General features: G+C 39.5%; 1 protein-coding gene across 15 annotated transcripts in view; it reads right to left on the bottom strand.

Moving 5' to 3' along the window:
• NSMCE2 (NSE2 (MMS21) homolog, SMC5-SMC6 complex SUMO ligase) overlaps nt 1–22,274 on the bottom strand; it is a 232,010-nt gene that overhangs the window by 175,933 nt on the left and 33,803 nt on the right. For 14 of the 15 annotated variants that reach the window (XR_003683461.2, XR_008619526.1, XR_008619527.1 and 11 more), the window contains exon 3: nt 3,101–3,207. Coding sequence is in view for 9 of the 15 variants with exons in the window: in XM_007127774.4 (XP_007127836.1) it covers nt 3,101–3,207 (107 nt within the window). In the remaining 6 variants the exon portion in view is untranslated. Of the gene's footprint in view, nt 1–3,100; nt 3,208–20,423; nt 20,524–22,274 lie in introns of those variants that run through there. The other variant, XM_028500663.2, reaches the window with a different exon arrangement.

The raw sequence follows: 22,274 nt of genomic DNA on the forward strand, positions 1-22,274 counted from the left end.
GGCTGGGCCCGTGAGCCATGGCCGCTGAGCCTGCGCGTCCGGAGCCTGTGCTCCGCAACGGGAGGAAAAAAATAAGTCTATGACAGAGCAGAAGTGAAATAAGACTCAACAGGGGTTCCTACTTTCTGTATTCTTTCCTAATAATCTGACTTAAAACAACTTCTTTGTTTTAGAGATCATAAGCACCTCATACTGTAAACTTTACCAGCTTATATCTAATCCTATATGATTCCTGAATTCCAGAGGAGGACAGGTCAAAGCCAATAAAAGTTTTATTTCAAAGCCCTGAAATAAAGTGAGCAAAGTACTCGTTAAGAAAGATCCAGCTCCACCTTCCTCAGGAGTATGTTTCGAAATCTGGGTTTGTAATAACATAGTATCTTCATCTCCATCAAATTTTATGCATGTCAAAGTGTTTGATACACAGTATCTAATCTGATTCACATAATAATCTTGTGAAATAGGCAGGCCAAGAATCTTATAGATGAACACGAGATTCCAAGAGGTTAAGTTTCTTGACCCAGGATCATAACTTAGAAAATGGAAGCACCAGGGTTGGAAGAATTTCTGATCCCTAGACCATTGCTATTTCTATAGCATAGAACAGCTATACCATTCTGGCCTCTCTGAATCTGCTGTTCATTCTTTATTCCTCATCAAAACAGGCAATAAGATAGCAATGTCCATAAATGTCCATACTATGTAAAGAGTACATAGTCTATAAAGAGGGTAAAATATTCCCCTTAAAATAATGGTCATATCCCCACTATGTCCCTATATGGTTTTAGGTCTTAGAAATCTTATTAAACTATGATTTGCTATTCTTGGTCTCATACCAAGCTTATATAGAGAGCACAACTTTGCATGAGGAAAAAAACGCAATAAACATGTGTTGTCTTATTAAAGACCAGGGACCTTCCCGACAAGCATTAGAATCACTAAATCCAAGTTACTCCATAGTCTAGCGTAAGGTTAGGGCTGAAAAGCTGGATAAAACTCCAACTATATTCTTTCCTGATTAGTAGGGTGGGTGTAATGGGATGAGGCCTCAGGATGAAAGAAATGCTATTAACTACTGAATGTGCGTGAGGGTGAGGGTTGCTTTTTCTTTTTTTTTTTTTAATGAGTGACTCAGTTTTTTGAAGGGGGAAAAGTCCAATTCTTCATGTAAAAATACCTTACGTATCTGTGAATCCTAGGGTTTAATAGAAAAAAAAAATCCACATTAAGTTCTTAAACTTCCAAAATCTGTTTTCTTATCTATAATGTACATTGTGCTGTTATATTTGCAAAACATCAAGGTTAAAGATAGAAAAGCCTATCAAATAACCTCCATAGAATGTAAGGGTCAAGGCAGGATTGATCTATACAATAAGCCTAACTCTGATCTTTGGTAACAAACACACTTTATTCTATAAAGTCAACCTTGTTCTTTTAAGGTAGTGGTTTTCAACCTTGGATACATAACAGAATGGGTTTTTTAAAAATAATGGTGCCCCAATCCTTCTCCAGATCAATGAAATCAGAATCTCTTTAGTGTAGGGTAGGGACTGGCTGTTTCTAGGGGTCAGCTGGAGTTGAAAATCTCTGGTCTGAGTGCTTTGCTATCTAGTTTAAAGAATCTAACATGGTGCTTCCCTGGTGGCGCAGTGGTTGAGAGTCCGCCTGCTGATGCAGGGGACACGGGTTCGTGCCCCGGTCCGGGAAGATCCCACATGCCGCGGAGCGGCTGGGCCCGTGAGCCATGGCCGCTGAGCCTGCGCGTCCGGAGCCTGTGCTCCGCAACGGGAGAGGCCACAACAGTGAGAGGCCCGCGTACTGCAAAAAAAAACCCCACAAAAAACAAAAACAACAAAATAAAGTCAACCTTGTTCTTTTAAGGTAGTGGTTTTCAACCTTGGATACATAACAGAATGGGTTTTTTAAAAATACTGGTGCCCCAATCCTTCTCCAGATCAATGAAATCAGAATCTCTTTAGTGTAGTGTAGGGACTGGCTGTTTCTAGGGGTCAGCTGGAGTTGAAAATCTCTGGTCTGAGTGCTTTGCTATCTAGTTTAAAGAATCTAACATGGTGCTTCCCTGGTGGCGCAGTGGTTGAGAGTCCGCCTGCTGATGCAGGGGACACGGGTTCGTGCCCCGGCGGGAGAGGCCACAACAGTGAGAGGCCCGCGTACTGCAAAAAAAAAACCCCACAAAAAACAAAAACAACAAAAAAAATTTTAAAGAAAGAAAAGAACAAAAAAACTGCATATAACCATGAACATATATACTCATTTAACTATAGCTTAAGTATTAAACCATATTCAAAAATTTATCTCCCATTGAATAGTAGCCAATCTTGTAAAACATTTTATTTTTGGAATTTTCCCATAGATATACGTAAGAAAAAGCAAATAAAGAAACCAGAAGTACAAGACATCCTATTACACAGGTATATGAAATCAGTTCAAAGGGGAGTTTCCACTGCTCAGAGGACAAAGCACTTCTCAGAAACATTACTGCAATCATACTGCTCATTTCTTGCTCAACACAGTACTGCTGAAAAGGATGTTGCTATGTTCCCACCTTAACTGCCTTATGTGTTGTTCCCGTGACATGCCGGAGCCAACAAAGACAAGTTTGGCTTCTGGAAAAACCAAAAGGCCACACTTCTTTATTTATAACCTTGCTCTAAAACCTCTCCCTATTATCTGATTCTATGAATTTTGCAATAGCTGCATATTAGTTAAAGCTGGAGAATGAGTAACTAAACCTAGTCTAAATTGTATGCTTAAGCAAATATAACAATAAAAACAAGTCCTATGCAATTTGAAGCATTTTATAAAAAACTACTCACATTCGAAGGAGGCTTAGACTAAAAAATTCGAGACCAAAAGATGCGAGGAAATCTAAAACAGATGTAATATCCTAATTAAACCTAGGTGGCCTATCTGGGAAAATATTTAAGATTCCTATTCTATGAACTTCCTGATTAAGAAGAGATTCATACCTACTACAGTAAGGATAAGAAATTATTAAAGGTTAGAAAAGAATTTTGATTTGTGTTTCTAAGTCAGTGAGCTGTAACCAAATATAACCAGGTGAGTGGTATAAACTTACATGGTTTATTGTAGATTGAACAGCCTTTAAATAATGGTTTAGTTCCCGATCCATCATTGCAAATTCAACCATTGCCTTATCCATACTGTATTCACTACTCACTTCAGCTGAAAAAGAAAGGAAAGCAATGATCATTTTCCATTTAAAATGCCGTATTTGGAAAAAGCTGTACCAACATAATTTATCAGTCAATGGTCTATCTAAATGATTTTGTAAAGGTATTGCATATTTTAAAACATGCCTTCAATATATGCCTGCTTCATTCAAAATTCGAAGAAGACACCCAGTAGAAAAAGTCTCAAAGGTGGAAATGTAGACTCAGACTCAGGAGTTCCAGGCTGTGCCACCTACCTGGACAATCTTAAATCAACCACTACACTTTTCCCAGCCTCAGTTCCTTCATCCATTAAATCAGCCCACTTATATATCTGCACATGAACCTCGTAGTATTGTTAAAGATCAAATAAGGAAGATTTCCACTTCTAGTAATGGTAGGTTGGGTTATGTGGACCAATCCTCCTACTGAAGACAACTAAAATGACTGGAGGACTTCCCTGGTGGCGCAGTGGTTGAGAATCCGCCTGCCAATGCAGGGGACACGGGTTCGGACCTAGTCGGGGAAGATCCCACGTGCCGCGGAGCAACTAAGCTCGTGCACCACAACTACTGAGCCTGCGCTCTAGAGCCTGTGAGCCACAACTACTGAGCCCACATGCCACAACTACTGAAGCCCACGCGCCTAGAGCCTGTGCTCCGCAACACGAGAAGCCACAACAATGAGAAGCCGGCGCACCGCAGTGAAGAGTAGCCCCCAGCTCACCGCAACTAGAGAAAGCCCGCACGCAGCAACGAAGACCCAACGCAGCCAGAAATAAATGAATAAATAAATTTATAAAAATAAATAAATAAGTAAAATGATTGGATAAATAGGAAAAAGAGTAATCTCCTTAAAAACAAAAGGGTCACAAGATAGTAAGAAACAACCAGGGCAAAATTAGGGAAAACCAAAAAAGAGAAGCTGAACACAGGACATCAAAGTTGCATACCCTCCCCCAGTAAGCTGGGTCCCCATTCGTCAGAATAAAGATGAACCGGAAGTAATCCCACTCTGCTCCTCCAGGCTGCAGGGAGGTTGGCCTTGGCCACTGAGCAGAACATAGGGAAGAGAGAGAGAGAAAACAAACATGTTTCTGAAAAACTGTATCAACAAGCCACAGCCTGGGTTTGCAGCCTGGGTTCCCCTCACCTGAGTGGTGCTGGGAACCTGAGCTCTGATGTTGGTGGGAGCTGGTCTCACAATGACAGTACCCACACGTACTCCCCTCTGGAAAAGACACTTGTATCTGAGGCCTCAAATAACCCTACAAATAATTGTTAAGGATAATGAGTAGATTACAGGGGAAAAAAAACAAAAACAAAACAAAACAAAACAAAAAAGCTTACAAGGAAAAACACAAGAAAACAAGCCAAAAAGAGTAAAAATCAGCAGAAACAGATCCCCAAATGTTTCAGGTATCAGTCAGAGCATGAAACAACTATACTTACTATATTTAAAAATGAAAAGACCCTCGGGGAACAGGAGACTATAGAAAGCGACTAGTAGATTGGAAAAGCAAGATAATATTCTTCAAAGTGTTTTTAAACTTTTTTTTTTTTAAGCTCTAGACACACAATTTAATAATAGATCGGGAAAAGATAGAGAACATAGGATAATAAAAACATTAACATTGGGGGCTTCCCTGGTGGCGCAGTGGTTGCGCGTCCGCCTGCCGATGCAGGGGAACCGGGTTCGCGCCCCGGTCTGGGAGGATCCCACATGCCGCGGAGCGGCTGGGCCCGTGAGCCGTGGCCGCTGGGCCTGCGCGTCCGGAGCCTGTGCTCCGCAACGGGAGAGGCCGCAGCAGAGGGAGGCCCGCATACCACAAAAAAAAACACACAAAACAAACTAAAAAAAAAACAAAAAAAAACATTAACAGTAAAAAAGCTGAAAGAAATGAAAATAAAACTGGAGTCCTTAAATTATATTTGGGGAGGCACACACTCAAAGACTCTTCATTCAAAAAACTTAGCTCAGGCAAAAGGCAGTATTTCCTGTCTACCCTGAAGAACAATACAACAGTTCATCTCTAAGTCATGAAATAATAGAAAACCCACTTACATTTGGCTTTAAAAAAATGATTTTCCTGGACTTCTAAATTATGCTTTAGTTTTACAATAGTCAATTATAAGCACACTCCATAAAATATCTTCTGGGTTAACAAGCTTCTGGTAGAATATCTCTTGCCTTGTAACACCCAGACTTCACAGAATATACATATACCTCAATATAAGCTTTTTTTTTTTTGAGGAGTGGGAAGGGGCAGTGTTTATATAAGAAAAATTTGTATTTACATTCCCCAAATTAAATACATTTTTAACAAAGCGGTATATGAGAAAGGTCTCAAGTCATATTGCATATAAAATTGTTAGACCGTTTGAAAATGTCCAAAACATAAATGAAAGAGACATGTTGCTTAGCTGTTGCTGGTACCAACGTGTATCTATTGCCATATATACAACAACTGTTTGTTAAAAATCCTATTAATTGCTTGATGATCAGGAAGAGAATTTTAAACAATTTATATCCTAATAATGATGGGTTGTGACTTACACAGGCATTTTACTGTATATAGTTACATTTCAGTAAATTGGCTAAGGGTTTGGGGTTGGCCTGTAATTTAATTTTTTCCCTTTCAAAATAATGAAAAAAAGAAAATTAAAAAAAAAAGAAGAAAGAAAGAAAAATAGGCCCCTGGTTTCACACAAGCCTTACCTAGTTAAAGGAAATGATGATGTGTGTGTGGTTTTTTTTCCTTTTCTTAGTGGAATCAGTATATTTTATGTGTAATGGATTCTGATACTGGGATCATTGAAAAAGTGGGTCAAGCTGGTAACCTGAGCAAAGACTAAGAGCATAAACTGCTTTTTCAAAAGTGCAATAATTAGTGGCAACTTCAACCTAAATAGAAACTCACTAAAGGATGAATCAGCGGCAAAAGTCTTTGAAGTATGAGAAATAAAAATTTGTCAGGGGCTTAAATCAGTAGGAATCGACATACTGTTGGCAACCTCCCTCTGGAATTAAATGAGTTAATTTTTTAAAGCACTTAGAAATATGCCTTCGACATTAGAGTTTTCAAAGTAAGCAGGATGATGATTCTCATTATCAAGGTCCCATAGACAATAGCAAGGCTTGAACCAGATAACAATTTTAAATACAAGGCCAAGGAGACCTTCCCTGCAAAGGAGAACGTGAGCGATGGCTGCCAGTATTAGATGGCATAAAGCCTAAGGGAAGTACCTGAGGAGGCCAGCTGTGGACATGCAACCTCAGCTAAGGCTCCAGGGCCCAAGAATGTTGGGACAAGCTAAAGAACCTAAGTGATGAATAGTGCAGCCTGAAGCGACAGAGGGAAAACACCAGAAGAGAGCAGGAAGCTACTCCTGAGAAGAACCGAGAACCACACCACACCACACCTGGAAGTGACGCTCAGTCAGATAACTTCAGGCTCAAGTGAATGTTTTCATCTGCTGGGGAAAAGGGCTTGGAGAGACTAGAGACGGAAGACAAGAGACTCCCACAATGGCATCTGGAAGAGAGGTCATGAGAACATCCGTATCAAGTAGTTGTTAACCCCTGTCTCCCTTATTATTACAATAAAGACTCTAAGTATGTTGTTTGTGTTCATATTTCAGAAGTACCAGGCAAAGGAAGGCACAGGGAAACGTGTCCTGTTCCACTAAAGAACTGAGGTGGGGAAAGAGCGTAGTGTTGCATGAAAAAGGCTAAATAAAGCCCTGAAGAACTCAGGAGGAAAAGAGGGATAAACACATAAACAGGGAGTTGGCTGTTGACTAAAAAGTGGCTAGGCCGTTGGGGAGGTGCAGAGAGACTGACCAGCTAGAGGTTCCTTGCTCCTTTATTCCACAGTATATAATCCCGCTACCAAAATTCTCCCACTGTCACAGGGAAAGCCCTTCCTAAAAATCCACACCAACCAAATCCTACACATCCTTCAAGGGCTGAGCTCAGGCCCAACCTGCTTTTAAACTCTGCCAGCCTAGAAGGATCTCACTTAATTTATCTTAACAACTATACTTGATACTTTGTCACTTTGAACCATAAACATCGTGTTTTCTTATATGAATTTGTCTCATTTTCCAAACAGACTTTAATCCGTTTGAGGGCAAGAATGATGGATCCAACAAAGAACTATAGGAACTCTTCCTTCAATATTCTTATATGGCCATCATATAATAAATTTGAAAATTAAACTTTCACCAAACTAAAAATTGTCCTGCCTCTGATATTCAATTGAATTAAAATGTAAAGAAGACATGTAATATAAACTTATTTGCCTATTCTATTATCAGTGTGATTTTTCCACAGGAGCAAGGTTGGCACCAGCGCTGAGTGTGGGCGGGGGGGAGATTACAAAAATGATGTTAAAATTCACAGAATGACAATCTCAGAGAGGCAAATATTACTGTAGCACACCTCTGCAAGCCAAAAAGTAACTGCAATGATAAAATATATATACATAATAATAATAGCTGTACCTAACAATTAGTAAGCACTTTATTCTGAGCCAAGACTACTGGGCGTACTGTGTTTACATTAAACCTCACAGCAGCATTAAGAGAAAGGTAGTTTTAGCTCCACTTTATATATGAGAAAACCGAAGCACCGAGCAGTTGAAGTAACCTGCTCAAGGACACAACGGTAGTGAGTGGCTGAGCTAGGCCTCCAACTCAGACCTTCTAGCTGCAAAGTACGTACACTAACCTCCTGTGCTAAAAGGTGCTTAAACGTGAGAAGGAAGGACAAGCACCTCCAACTCCTCCGTGGCTATCCAGGGAACAAACCCTTGGGCTGGGGGGGACTGGGGGGAAAGTCATGGCCCTGAGCTTCATCTCAGCTCCCGGTGGTCTGTTCCAAGTAGGACACTGCCCAACGCCACTCAAACGCGATCGGGCCCCGTCTGGGAAAAGCTTTCCCAGATTTCTTAGTAGAGGAAACCGATAACAAGAAGAAAATGATCTTCCCCTTTTAGAAGACTGCTAAGTTTTAACACTGGTGAAGAGAGTGATCTTTCCCATCAGCAAGGCTAATTGGAGGGGCTATAAAAGTAACCAAGTCACCCACTGAATGCTAGGAGAATAACTAAGTCAGCTCTAGCAGCCGGTAAGTCAACCTGTGCCAGGCCAAGAGCACCAGCAACAGCAGAGGTGGAAGTAGCAGCCACGCAAGGGCAGCAGCAGAGCGTTGTTTCAGGGGAAGGGAAGAGCCCTGGAAGGCTTCACATGCAGAGGTACTTCTGAGTGGAGCCCAGTGTCAAAACCATTTCTATTATCCGTGTCTCTGACTGACCTCCCCTGGCCAAGCGGGGTCTGGGAGTCTAGGAATATTCTCGCTTCCTCAATGTGCCATTCAATAAGCATTCATTTATTATAATCAACCCTTGCTTGTGTTACTCAAATGAACCTAAGTGATACACCGGAACATTCATTTACAAGCCAGTAAATATGTGGGGAGGTCTCCTGGGGAGAGCTCGGAGACTCGGTGAGACCGGTGTGACACATGTGGCACACCGATTAAGAAACTGCTCCAAGAAGCTAGCTAAATAACTAGCTGAAATATGTCCCCCTAACCCCTGCCCCAGCAAATTAGGGCACAGATAATCTTTGATTTATATTAAAAAATTGTAACTGTTTCTGTAAGGACGCCGGTGCCGTGGCAAATCTGCCTCGTCTCTACCGGTGACCCTGCTCGGCACTACCCCAAACACCACGGACTGCTAATAGCACCCGAAGAACTTACAAAGTGTTATTCAGACCAGGAAGGGCCATAGAATTAAACCCATTCTTTAAAGATGGTTTCTGTTTCATTTTGCTTTTTCCTGTTCATTGGCAAGCCCTAGAAAACTAAAGAGTGATAATCGCTGAAGGAGGACCTCTTTTTGGACTGAAGTGCTCTGATGTTTATCTAACATAAGAAGTATCTGAATGGATGCAGTTGGCCTGCATATGATTCTCCTAAAGTCAAACCAACCCGTAGTTATGCAATCTAGGCAGCCACGCTAATCATTAGACACGTCACCTGTTATTCAATGTCAGAACGCACTAACAGCAGTATTAGAACTATTACTATTCTTTCATTTTGAAGTGTTGAATAGGTATTAAAGGTACATGTTACATAAAGAACATTAAGCAGAAATGGGTGATTTAGTGTTGCAATCAAATTCAACTTAAAATTCATGAGACTTCAATGAGAGGAGGATAATGGCTGAGGCAGGAACACGTACAAAAGCAAAACAATTATATGGAAACTAGCAATCAATGCGGGTTGTCTCCAAAGTGAAAGACTGGGGCAAAATGAGGGAGAAGAGAGAGGTCTGAGAGAGGAGAGGAAGGGAGGGGACTAGCTATTTTTACAGATGTAGGCAGACTCAGTTGAGACAAATTTCAGGTCCCCTGTGGCTAAACAAGGTATCAATAGGTAGTAAGCCTTTAACAATATGGTAATTCTTATGTAGCACGGTTCAGACTCATGAGAGTTTATCCAGGGTGAGTTCCAAGATTGCCTAGTGTCTATTCCCACCTTATTTGCTCCACATAATGCCACTTTCTTGGCCACTGGTTAAAAAATGGGGATAAAGAAGATTCTTTATCTTGGCTTCCCCAAGTCCAGATGGGCATGGTAAAAAAGACCAGTCAAGCTCTCCTTCCATACCAGCAACCAGTTCAGCAAGAATGGAAGGTAACTGATGCCACTAAGAGATGCAGCTTCTTGACCAACTATTCTGTGTAAGGCCCCTCCCAAGCCACAGCTGTCCTAAGGAGCAGCCTAAGCCATGCACTGGAGAGAAATAAATTCTCTTCCCTAAGGCCTAGCCCTAAGGTTTGGGAAGCACAGCTGAAGCAGGTCCGGGAGCACACAGGACCCAGAGCCAAATAAGTTCCCTCAACGTCCTTCAAGTCTTCAGTAGAACTGCCTTCAGTGAAACAAACATGAAGATGAAGACACCTGCCCTCCTCCTTCCCCTAGCATGTCCATCCCAGCTTTGTCTCTAGGCTCCCTCTCTACACTACTGGATGTCTTTTTCCTCTGCTCTGCTGTTGCCTATGATTTCAGTCACAGGGCCCTTTTCCAGAATTCTCCCTAAGCTCCAGAAGAGGACCAGACGCTTCATGCCTTCTTGGTCCATAGGACCTCTTCACCTTAACAACGAGGACACGTGTGCAGGTGTATGTGTTCAGGCGGCACACCCTCAAGACAAATTTCACCTACTTCTCCTTTCCAACTTTCTGTCCCTGATTCAACTGCAGTTTTGCCCATGGTCAAGTTGTTTCCTGAAATTTTGTCCTAACCAAACAAAAACCGCAGAAGCAGGTGTTTTTTATTCTACAAAGTCATGTATAGGCATGTCTGAACAGGAACAATACCAATTATATATAGTTGAATAAATTCAACTCCATGCATTTTATTAGTAATATACCAAACCTTTCAGACAAAGCAGTCATTTAGTGTTCTGCAGGGGTTGTGACTCCAATTCCACATGAATCACACACTCAGAAGGATCTGATAAATTCTCAGTGCCATAAAGTACATGTGTCCGTTTTGGAAAGGAGGAAGGAAGGAGAGGAGGCCAGGAATCGCCTGATTTATGTTTTAAATTTCCTAGAATAGGTGGCACATAGGGAGATTTTTACTTTCTGAAACAGGGAATAAGTATTTCCTAAGCTCTTCAAATTAAATCTTGATTCTTCTATATTTTGTAAGCAAGAAATTTCTTCTTTTTGGATGAACTCAAATAAATGGCAGTATAAACCATATTGCCTCTCCCTCCCTCTGTGGAAGAAAACCCATTCCTCTTTTAAAATATAGCTTCAACTATCTCAAGCAACATATATTACACACACACCTTCCTCTATGAGTGGGTGTGTGTATGTTTTTCCTGGCAGCCTAGTATTAAGCAATCATTATATATTCATCAGAAGTCAAATTTAATGACTTATTCACTGCTTGAGCAATATTTAACAGAAACTTGCTTACTTCTCACTACCCCGTACTTTAGTCACCATTATTCCTCCAAGCAGATATTAGTGTGGTAAAATTAAAACTGAATCCACATTACATAACTGCCTCCCACCAGAAATAATAGTGAAAGGTGTAACAGTTTATGACACAAACTAGGAAGCAACTGGCTCTTTTATAAGCTCAGTGAATATGGGGGAAATCTTTGTGAAATATTGACCTTTATAATCATCTTTACCGCCCTATACAATTTTCTTATCATAGTCATACAGAAGAGGGAAGTTGTATAATACAGTAACTCAAAAAGCCAGCTCTGGAGTCCATTTACATTCAAATCTAGGTTATGTTACTTGCTAGCTGTGTAGTCTTTGGCACGTAACTTTGAGTCTCAGTTTCCTCTTCTGTATAATGGGTGCAATAACAGTATCTAACTCACAACATGACTAAGTGAGAAAATGTAGCTAAAATGATCAGCACAGGGCCTGGCCCACAGTATGCACTGACAAAATGTCATCTGCCATTATAATTATTACAAAATGGATAACTACTCTGCAAATGTAGTTAGTCTAAATGCTGAACGCACTTTGCCCTTAGAACCAAAAAGAATCAAGTGAAGATCATCTCTTTAACTCTCTCAGCTGTTTCTACTAACTAGAGACCAAAGCCTGAAGTTAAACTCACAAGACTGCAACACTCTATGAGCTTTGTCAACAATCCTGCTCTACTACCCACCCACACACTACTGTCCAGAAACTCACTTACCTAGCAAATGTTTACTGAGCACTTACTACAGGCCAGGCAGAGGGGGAAATGCTTAGAAGCAAGAAGGAGCAGCTAAGCCTGCCCACAGAAGGTTTAACAGGTTTAACAAGTGAGGGGGTGAATGTGTCTGGAAGGGTAGCGTGCATCAGATGTTTACCGGCTTGTGCAGAGGCTAAGGAAATGCCCTCGGTCCTCTCCACCTAGGCTGATTTACAGTTTAAATGGTCAAACAAAAACCCTGGGAATGAACAGAGAAGGCATAGATTAAATCTTCACTGAACACTGACTACGTGCCAGGCACTATGAACGCACTACTCATCCTTTGTCGCAACAGTGTGAAGTGGGGATTAGTAAACATCATTTCACGGTAAGGAAACCGATGCTCACTAGGGCTAAATCATTTGTCCCAAGTCACACAGTTAATAAATGGTAGACTTAGGAACTGTCCTCACGTCTGGCCTGAAGCATGGAAGGCATGTGCAGTGAACTACTACATAGAAATAAGTAAAACGCAGTTCATGCAAAAGTCATGGAGTAATGAATAATCGGTTCTCTGGCTAAAGAAATTCTCCTAAACATTACCTTCTTTTAAGAGTGAGAGAAAGTGAAGGAGAGACTGACTGACTGACTTAAATAATTCTACCCCAAAGCAATGGAGACCATCTTTCATTATATAGATAGATATTTCCTTAGAATGTGTATAAACCACCATAGTAAAGGTATAACTCAAAATATTGCTTGAAGTAAATTCTATGAAGAATTAAACTAAGAACTCAATCTCTGGATACAATCTAGTCTCTACCAGTCACCAAAAGCACTACGAATCTCAGGCTATGGGCATCTATCATTGTAAAACATATCCACAGACCTCTTTTGGCTAGCTATTATAAGCCCCTCGAATCTTCAAGGTCAAGCCTGTCTTTTACATGATTTAAATCCTTCTTCTATACCCTTCCTGTCCATTTGTTCCTATCTAATCCCCGGCAGACTGGAAAGAAACAGTGAATTCAAGGCAGCAAGCAGTATTTACAGCAGCATTCCAGCCAACATATTTAATTTCAATGACAGCCATTTCTCTCTGGTTTTCAAATCCTTGACTATGCCCAAGTTTTAGTTACAGTGGGAGGGCTCAAGGCCCAGGAGGCTTAAGAAACAAAGCCTGGCTTTGACTTCTGGTTCAACATCAAAGCTCTGGCATGAATTTGTGGCAGCAAAGACGAAAGGAAGTGAGGCTTAAACCTCATGTGAACATTGAAAACATTTAATGAGAATGTAGGTAAAGCACCCAACAGGATGTCTTAAACATAGTGGACCCTAAATAAAAGAAGGCTATTTTACTGTTAACTATGTGTACTTTGTAATATTCCCCAATACAAACCTATTTCACTTAAGCTAGTATCTATTTAAAAAAATAAATAAAAAACACAGTGGGGCAAGAAAAAGACAACCTGCCCAATGAAAAACTTAGCAAAGAGATATAAGCGTAAATTCTCTGAAAAGCTTATTCAAATGGTCTAGTATCTATTGAATTATGGAGTCATCGAGTCACCTCACTTTTGCAAAGTAATACAGCATATAGTTAAGAAAGTAATTAAGCACATGGTTGAAAAATTCAAACGTAACAATAATGTGGTGTCTCCAATCCCCAAATTCTCTCCCCAGAGACAATCATTGTTATGAAGTGCTTGGGAATGCAATCCCATGGAAATATTTTATGTATAAGGCATCCTCTCTTAAAAAGGTCTATAGAAATTAAGATACTTACAGAAGCAGAGAAATAAGAAATTTAAAATGGCCATACTTGGAGAAAGACAAATCTCACAATGCCTGACATTGAAAATCATATCAGTATTCTCTCGGTGCCCTAGTCGCCAGTAAATGTGCCTGAATGGAAAGAACCATGAGTGGCTGCTTCAGTTTAGTCAAAATATGCTTTGATATTTAGTCAAAATATCCATTCTAAAATAACATAAAGGCAAACAAAAACATCTGGGAAAAGAACACAAACATATTAAATACAAGAAAAGAGTAATGCTAAACAAAGAATACAGTATGAGTGTTAATGGGGGAACTTCCATTCACTCATTGAACAAACACCTACGAAACACAGACCATGTGCCTGGCGCTGTGTTGGGTGCCCTGGAGACAGCAGTGAACAAGATAAACACTGTATCTTCCCTCAAGGAACTCTTACAAATTTCCACTCTACACAAAAATTTCTAAAAAGCCCTGATATAACTGTGTGGCCTTTGTTTGGCTCTTGGTACTATGCGAAAGCTTATTCCTCTGCTGAGCGGTTTTAATTATTAGAGTTGGTCCAAAGAGAGAGCTGATTCAGGGCCTCCCTAGAATAATTCTAGGCAATGACAACAATAAATCTGAATTGCTCTTTCACACACATTCACTCATTTACACCTCATAACCTCCGTGGAGTTATTTTACTTTCTGTTTTACACGGTTGAGGAAACTGAGGCTCAGAAAAGTTAAGTGATGCCACTGAAGTCATGCCTCAATGTCGGTAGAACTTGAACCCCGGTCCTCAACTCCAGAGCTACAGAAGAGCCACCTGCTGGGCCGCACAGAGTCAACTTTTCCAGCTCACAGTCCTTCAAGGATATGAGGGACTACTGAAGGCGGCTATTAAATATCTCCTACTCTGCGAGTCTTTGCTTCCTCAGAATAAATAATGATCATCAAGTTCCTTCAAGCTCCTGCCTTCATTTAAACATGCTTCATGTACCAATGTCCCTTTTTCAAGATGGACTCCGGAATAAAAAAACGATCATTACAGCCACAGGCTAACCAATTAAGACTATGATAATATTATTATTACATGTGAACCACTGTGATCCTGGGTTGACCTTGTCAATTAAAAACAAAACAAAACAAAACAAAAAACTCAACAGGAACTGCTATTAAGCCAGACCTCTCCCCTCCTATATTAGTACCATTGAATTTTTCAATTTAAGATTCAAAACTTAAGATTGTCAAATTTCATGTTTCTGAAAGCTGTTACTCCATTTTATTCAGGAGGCGGAGGTCTTTCTGAATTTCAGAATGTCATCTAAATATCAGGTAGCCTCCCCGATTTTCTGTGATCCATAAATTTGACAACCTTACCTTAGTTTTTTTCCCCAAGAAGTTAAATAAAATAATAGCTAACATTTACTGAGCATTTACTATGTGTCAGACATTATGCTAAGCAACTGACATGCATCATTTCATTCAATCCTTGCAATAACTGTGGATACGACACTGTCATTCCTTTGATGGAAGAAAAAAATGGGCTCAGAGAGGTTAAGTACCTTGAAGCAACATCATACAAATAACAAGCTGCAGAGGGAAGATGCAAATTAGGGTCGATTAAATAACAGAGTCCATCCCCGTAACTGCAGTTATCATCAGTAATCATCATCCTTTTGGCATAACCCATTTCCATGTCATAAGACTTTGCCGAATGCCTTCCTAAGATCTATGCAGAAAGCACCCCTACTGTATCAGGGCAGTCGCTCTGGTCAAAAACAAACAAACAAACAAAACCAAACAACAACAACAAAACAGGGGATGGGGGAGTGGAGAGACACTAGGATGATCAAGAACAAAAACATCAAGTAAGTTCATAAAATGAGATGGCTACTCAAAATAAGGTTAATGAATAGCAACTACCTTAGACCAGCATATCACCGTACTCATTTCAAATAAATTTAAACCAAGAAAAAAATTACAAATGGGGTCAGCCTACTTCAAAATAGAAAGTTAATTAAGGAACACTTTAATTAAACAGAAATTAAGTCCTCAAAAGCTATAAATTTAAGTTCAAGGAGATATGATAAGTTTATTAGATCATGAGACCTATGGTGACAGGGACTGTAATCTCTGTCATTTACCTAACTCTCAAGTGTTGGTCTAAATGAGAAGTATTTTGTTCTGAGAAACAATTCTTTAAGAGTGGAAGGGCCACAATCACAAAAGGAGGGAACAGCTGTATTACACATTCCTATCTGTTGGAGGATAACTGCTATGTTAATTATTTTTGGGAAGTAACATATATCTGATTTCATGAAAACAACGGCAAATCAATCTTAAATCACTGACAGCCCCAGAAAATAAGTCTATCATAATTTACTACAAGCATTATAGTAACTGTCCCATCTAATCAGCATTTTTCCTTATGTTTGTACCTCCGAGTAGTACAAGATCCTGAAAAGATGTCTCAGAGATTTTATAAGGTCATTCTTATTTTTCTCATTACTTATCTCATCATTTCTAAGATGTTTTATTTTCACTTTGCCTGACTTAAATCAGTAGTGACTCCAAATACTGTTTCTGTCTTGCCTTCTTTAAAAGCCTACAGATGTAGAGAACAAGCGTATGGACACCAAGGGGGGAAAGTCGCAGGAGTGGTGGGGCTGGGATGAATTGGGAGATTGGGATTGACATGTAGACACTGATGTGTATAAAATGGAAAACTAATAAGAACCTGCTGTATGAAAAATAAATAAAATTCAAGAGTTCAAAAAAAAGCCTCTTTATCAAAGAAATAATCATCTATAAACACCTAAACTGACTAGAAATGTCTCAGAGAACTCTTTGCTGGATGAAGTAAACTACTTCTGCAATGGGAATTATCTCCCACTAATGTATCGGTTTCTGGATGACAATTACAATGAACTGCAAAGTAAGAAATAAAGAACTATTAATATTAAATGAGTAACTAAGTGGCTCTGGAACACTGCAGTAGTATTTATAAAATGGGAGGGTCCAATCAATCACATCCCACATACAGGCACTCAGTCTCTGCATCCAAACACAAATAAACCATATACAAGACCTAATCCCTGAAGTCATCTTGACTCCTCTCTTTAGCACATAATACATTTAACTAGTTCCCTAGTTCGATCAGTTCTGCCTGCTCAAGTCAACTATCATCTCCTTTCCAACTACAGCTGCCTTAATTCCAATCTTTACTGTTTCCTTCTCATATTATTGGTTTGCTTCCTTAATGATTTCCTTTTCCAATATCTCTTCCCCTCTAATCCTTTTCCCATGTTGTTAACAAATTCTCAAGTACAAGTGACGTTTCTCTTGTTTATCAAAAGTCTACCATAGTACTTCCACTTCTGGCCAAGATAGAATAATGGGAACCAAATTTATTCTCCTGCCTGAAACACCCAAAGAATTCAAAATAAAAATAAATGAAAAGTGGTTTGCAAGACAACAGACTTATGCAAGGAAGAAGGAAGGAGAGTGATTGGAACCATATGAGGTGAGACCTATAATTGGCCCATCTTACTATCTTGAGAGAGTTTCCAGGCTGCAGGGCACACAATATCAATCTCAGCAGACCTTTCGTAGAAATTGACAAACTAATTCTAAAATCTATATGGAAATGCAAAGGACCTAGAATAGCCAAAAGAACCTTGAAAATGACAAAGTTGGAGGACTAACACTATCCAATTTCCAGACCTGTTATAAAGCTTTAGTAATCCAGATAGCATGGTATTGGGATAAAGATAGACCAACAGAATAAAACAGAGTCCAGAAGTACAAACATACAACACATATGGACAACTGATCTGACAAAGAAGCAATTCAGTGGAGAAAGGATAGTCTTTTCAACAAATGATGCAGGGACAACTGGCTATCATATGCAAAAAGAAAAAGACCAGGAACAGAAACTTTGATCTATACCCCCTACCTTACACCATATACAAAAATTTAGTCAGAATGGATCACAGACTTAAATGTAAAACTATAAACCTTCTAGAAAAAATTTATATATATATATATATATATATATATATATTTTTTTTTTTTTTTTGCTGTACGTGGGCCTCTAACTGCTGTGGCCTCTCCCGTTGCGGAGCACAGGCTCTGGACGCGCAGGGCCCAGCGGCCATGGCTGACGGGCCCAGCCGCTCCGCGACATGTGGGATCCTCCCGGACCGCGGCACGAACCCGTGTCCCCCGCATTGGCAGGCAGACTCTCAACCACTGCGCCACCAGGGAAACCATAGAAAAAATTATAACGAAAATCTTTGGGAACTTGGGTTAGGCAAAGATTTCTTAGATACAAAACCAAAAGCACAATCCATACGACAGCAAATTGATAAACCGGATGCCATCAAAATGTAAAACTTCTGCTCTTCAAAATAATCTGTTAAGAGCTCAGACTGGGAGAAGGTATCACAAATCATATATCTGATAAAGAACTGTATTCAGAATATAAAAAGAACTCTCAAAACTCAAAAAAAATAAAAAATAAAAAATAGTCCCAAACAACTGGAAACAAGATTTGAATAGACGCTTCACCAGAGGTGAATGAACGCCAAATAAGCACACGAAAAGGTACTTAACAGTATCAGTCACCCGGGAAATGCAAATTAAAATACTGTAAGATACCACTGCATATCTAACAGAATGGCTAGAGTACCCAGACCAAGCATTGGGGAGCATATGGAGTGACTAAAGTATTCCCTTAATATACTCCACACACAGATTCCTAATTTTCAGACAACTATATTACCAAAAAAGTAAATTTAACCATATAATTTAAACCACATTTAATATAATTTAATTTTATCATAGTGACTCAGAAGGGACCTCATAACATTATAATGTCTCTCAGTGTCATCGTTATGGTTTTACTAGTAAAATATAGAAACATGAATCAACAGAAATCTTTTATGTAACAGATACCAAAGAGACCAGCTTTTAGTCTGTAATTTCCTCACTGGAGTATGATTGCTTTTTATTGTAAATCAATTTTCTTGACTTCAGTGTTCTCAAAGAGTGGTTGCCTGACATCAGCATCATCTCCCCGGAACTTGTCAGAAATACAAACTCTCAGGTCTGACACCAGACAACTGAATTGGAAACTCTGAGGAGGGGACCGGCAATCTGTATTTTAACAAGTCCTCCAGGTGATGCTGAAGCCTGGTAAAATTTGAGATGCATTGTTCTAACGTATGTTTTAAAGTTAAAATGATAAATTGCTTTTCTCTGAGATTCTTTCTGAATTCAAAGAATTTTAAGACAAAAAAGGAAATGTTACTTCAAATCCATGTTTTCAACAAATCTATAACTCAGCCAGCTGTTTTCCTATTTTTATACTCCTGAATTATTTTTGCCCCTTTATTAAGCTAGAAGACCAGAACTGAATGTAAGATCCCATAAATAATGCAATCTACAAAAGCTTTTGTTTTAAAACAAACTTTTCTACTTAAATATCGCAGTCATTTATTCACATCTATTTTTGCAACTGCATCCAACATTCCTTGCAAATTTACAAGATTTGCTTCTAATTTCAGCCACAAATTGTCACCCCCAGTGAACACCTGTGCAACTTTTAATCAGGTTCATCTAAATGGAATGGACTTGAAAAAAAAATCTAGTTATAAAATTTTTAATTGTTTCATAAAGATACTCAGGAAACAGAATGAAAGTGGAGACGGTCTTGAACTGAATCAGGACAACTGGGGCTGTCGATAATTTGCTCAGAGATTTTGAGTTAATAACTTCATCTTTCTGGGTCTCAGTTCCCTCACTATAAGAGGGAGTTGATGACCTTAAAGCCCATTTCAGGTCTAAGAATCTATACATCTGTGATCTTACTCTTATCCTCTGTGTACTGTACTTTTACATTCATGTGACATTGTCAAATTATTTTAAGTATCTTTCAACAGTTTTAAAACTGTTTTAGGATACATGCCTCTTCTCAGGATTCAGGAATATAACTCTAACACCGCTTCCTTGAGAGCTGAATATGAACAGTAAAATATGAACACATGCACACTTTTGGCTGTTGAAGCACCAAAACGGCACTGTGACTTTAACAGTCTCTTATTCTTTCTTAGATGGGTTAATTTATCTCTGAAACTGTGGGGATGGCTGACATGAACTCCTCAAAGCAGAGATTTCAAACATCATGAACAACATGGACTCTGGAGGCAGAATGCCTGGGTTTGAATTCTGAATCTACCACTTAAGAATTATTTGTCATCTTGGGGAGGTTATTCAAACTTTCTAAACCTTAATTTTATCAATCTTCTGTTAAGAGGATAATAATAGTATCTTCTCCATACAAATTAAATGAGCTAATCTTCTAAAAGCACTTAGCACAGAATGAACACTCAATAAGCAGTAGGTATTTCTATTAACATTACTTGTGAAGTTGGCTCTCTGATCAGAAGGCATCAGAACTCATCTGCAATTCCCTTTGTAAACACAAGTATACAGCTACTTTGTGCAAGGCATCTCACCCTCACTACAGGAGGAGAGGTTCTCAAACTTCAGGATGTATCAGAATTGCTTGGGATGCTTTTTTAAAATACAGATTCCTGTGCTCTGCTTCCAGAAGCTCCAATTCTGCAATTTTAAATAAGCATCCCAGTTGTTTCTAAGACAGGCTGCTGAGGACTACAGTTTGAGAAACATTTCTGTACGGGTTTCAAAGAGAAAGAACGTCTCCCTTCAAGTACTTACAATCTCCAAGCATTTTTTCCATTTCAGAACTCACTGCAGCTACCACAGTGCCGCTCCTGTTGCTTGTGTACCACATACACCTCATGTGGCCCTTTCATGCAGATTCCATTTGCCATCACTTTAAGTTCCAATATCTGTGTCCTGATTCAATGACATAACGTACTCTTTACCTTGTATTTGAGATCTGCCTAATCCTCTAAACCCCACCGCCTCCAAACCTGTGACTACTGAGGGCTCCTGATATATGGGCTATTCCTGACCTCTGAACACGGTAGATTCATTAACTCTGGCTGCTGACCTATAAACGTGACTATGGTCTCATTCATAGTCCTGGTCTCAGAATAACACTTCCAACACGGCTAACAGCAAACATGTCTTCAGTATAGTACACATTTTCAGACAGAGACTGCGGTGTCAAAACCTATATGAATTTAACTCACAAAACCTTAATGCATAAAAAAAGAACAACAACAAAGCAAAAATCAGGGGTCAGAAGGATCCTGGGATGGAATGTAGACTATGACAAAGGAATTTAACTGTATTACAAATGTTTGACATAATAAGCTCACTGAAGGAAGGGGGGGGTGGAAAGGAGCTGACCCAAGTAACCTTGAACGGTGTTTTGACTGAAAACTGTTAATACTAAAGACAAAAAGAACTGTACATAAGCATGGTATGCTAGCTGATGAAGCTGTCCATCATGGAGGTATGGGTTAATAATTCTGAAACTGCTTTACATGTATATTGGGGTAAACAAATAAGTAAACGGATGGTGGATAGTGGGAAGCAGATCTCTTAACACTGAAGAAGGAAGTTACAGATAAACAAGGGAAGACGACTACTACAATTTAAGCACGTGGGACTAGGTTAGAGTTGAAGACATCATTATGAACACACGGTTACCTTAATATAAATGCAGATGGACAGATACAGAAATAATGACAGTTATGTGTGTACACATGTGTTAGTATACATACATATACTTCCTAACTCTGCTGCTGAAAGGATCTAGAAGCAGTGACATCCTGGTAGCAACAAGCACACCCAGAGCCCAGATCTTAGTTTCTAAATACCATTTTCCGATAAAAGGAACCAGAACTCCTTGGAGATTTGGGGGCTGGGACAGGGAAAATACAATTCTGTATAAAAGAATTCCAAATAATTTATGTTGCTATCTGTCCCTCTAGGAGGTGGAGCTTAACTCTCCCCGCTTGAGTGTGGGTAGTTAGACTTGCTTCCAAAAAACAGTATGTAGAAGGAGAAAAAAAAAAAGTAACTTTGCAGTAAAGAAACCTGATAAACACTACTGGGGCCAGGTGATGAAGGTCAGTATCACCAGTAAATCACGCTGATGACATGTATCCCCTGGTATCATATGATGAGAAGGGCACTAGACTTCTGTGGCCTTCTTGCCAAAAACACATAGCCCAGATCTAATCATGACAAACCCAAATTGAGGGACATTCTACAGAAAATCTAACCAGAATTCCTCAAAATTGTCAAGGTTATAAAAACCAAGAAAAAATGAAAAAAAGAAAAAAAAAAAAAAAAGAAACATGAAGAAGTGACTAAGGAGATGGTGACTAAATGCAGTATGATAGCCAGGACTGGATCCTGGACAACGTCTTGAAAAAAGACATTAGTGAAATCCAGAAAGTCTGGAATTTCCTATTTGGTTTAGTCAATAGTAATGTACCAATGTTGTTTCTTAGTTTCGACAAACGTACCATGGAAATGTAAGATCTTAACAACTGGGAGACCTGGGTGAGTGTACACGGGAACTCTGCGCTATCTGCAACTTTTTTTTTTTTTCTTGCGGTACGCGGGCCTCTCACTGTTGTGGCCTCTCCC

This window comes from Physeter macrocephalus, chromosome 15, assembly GCF_002837175.3.
Source record: "Physeter macrocephalus isolate SW-GA chromosome 15, ASM283717v5, whole genome shotgun sequence".
Classification (NCBI taxonomy): domain Eukaryota; kingdom Metazoa; phylum Chordata; class Mammalia; order Artiodactyla; family Physeteridae; genus Physeter; species Physeter macrocephalus.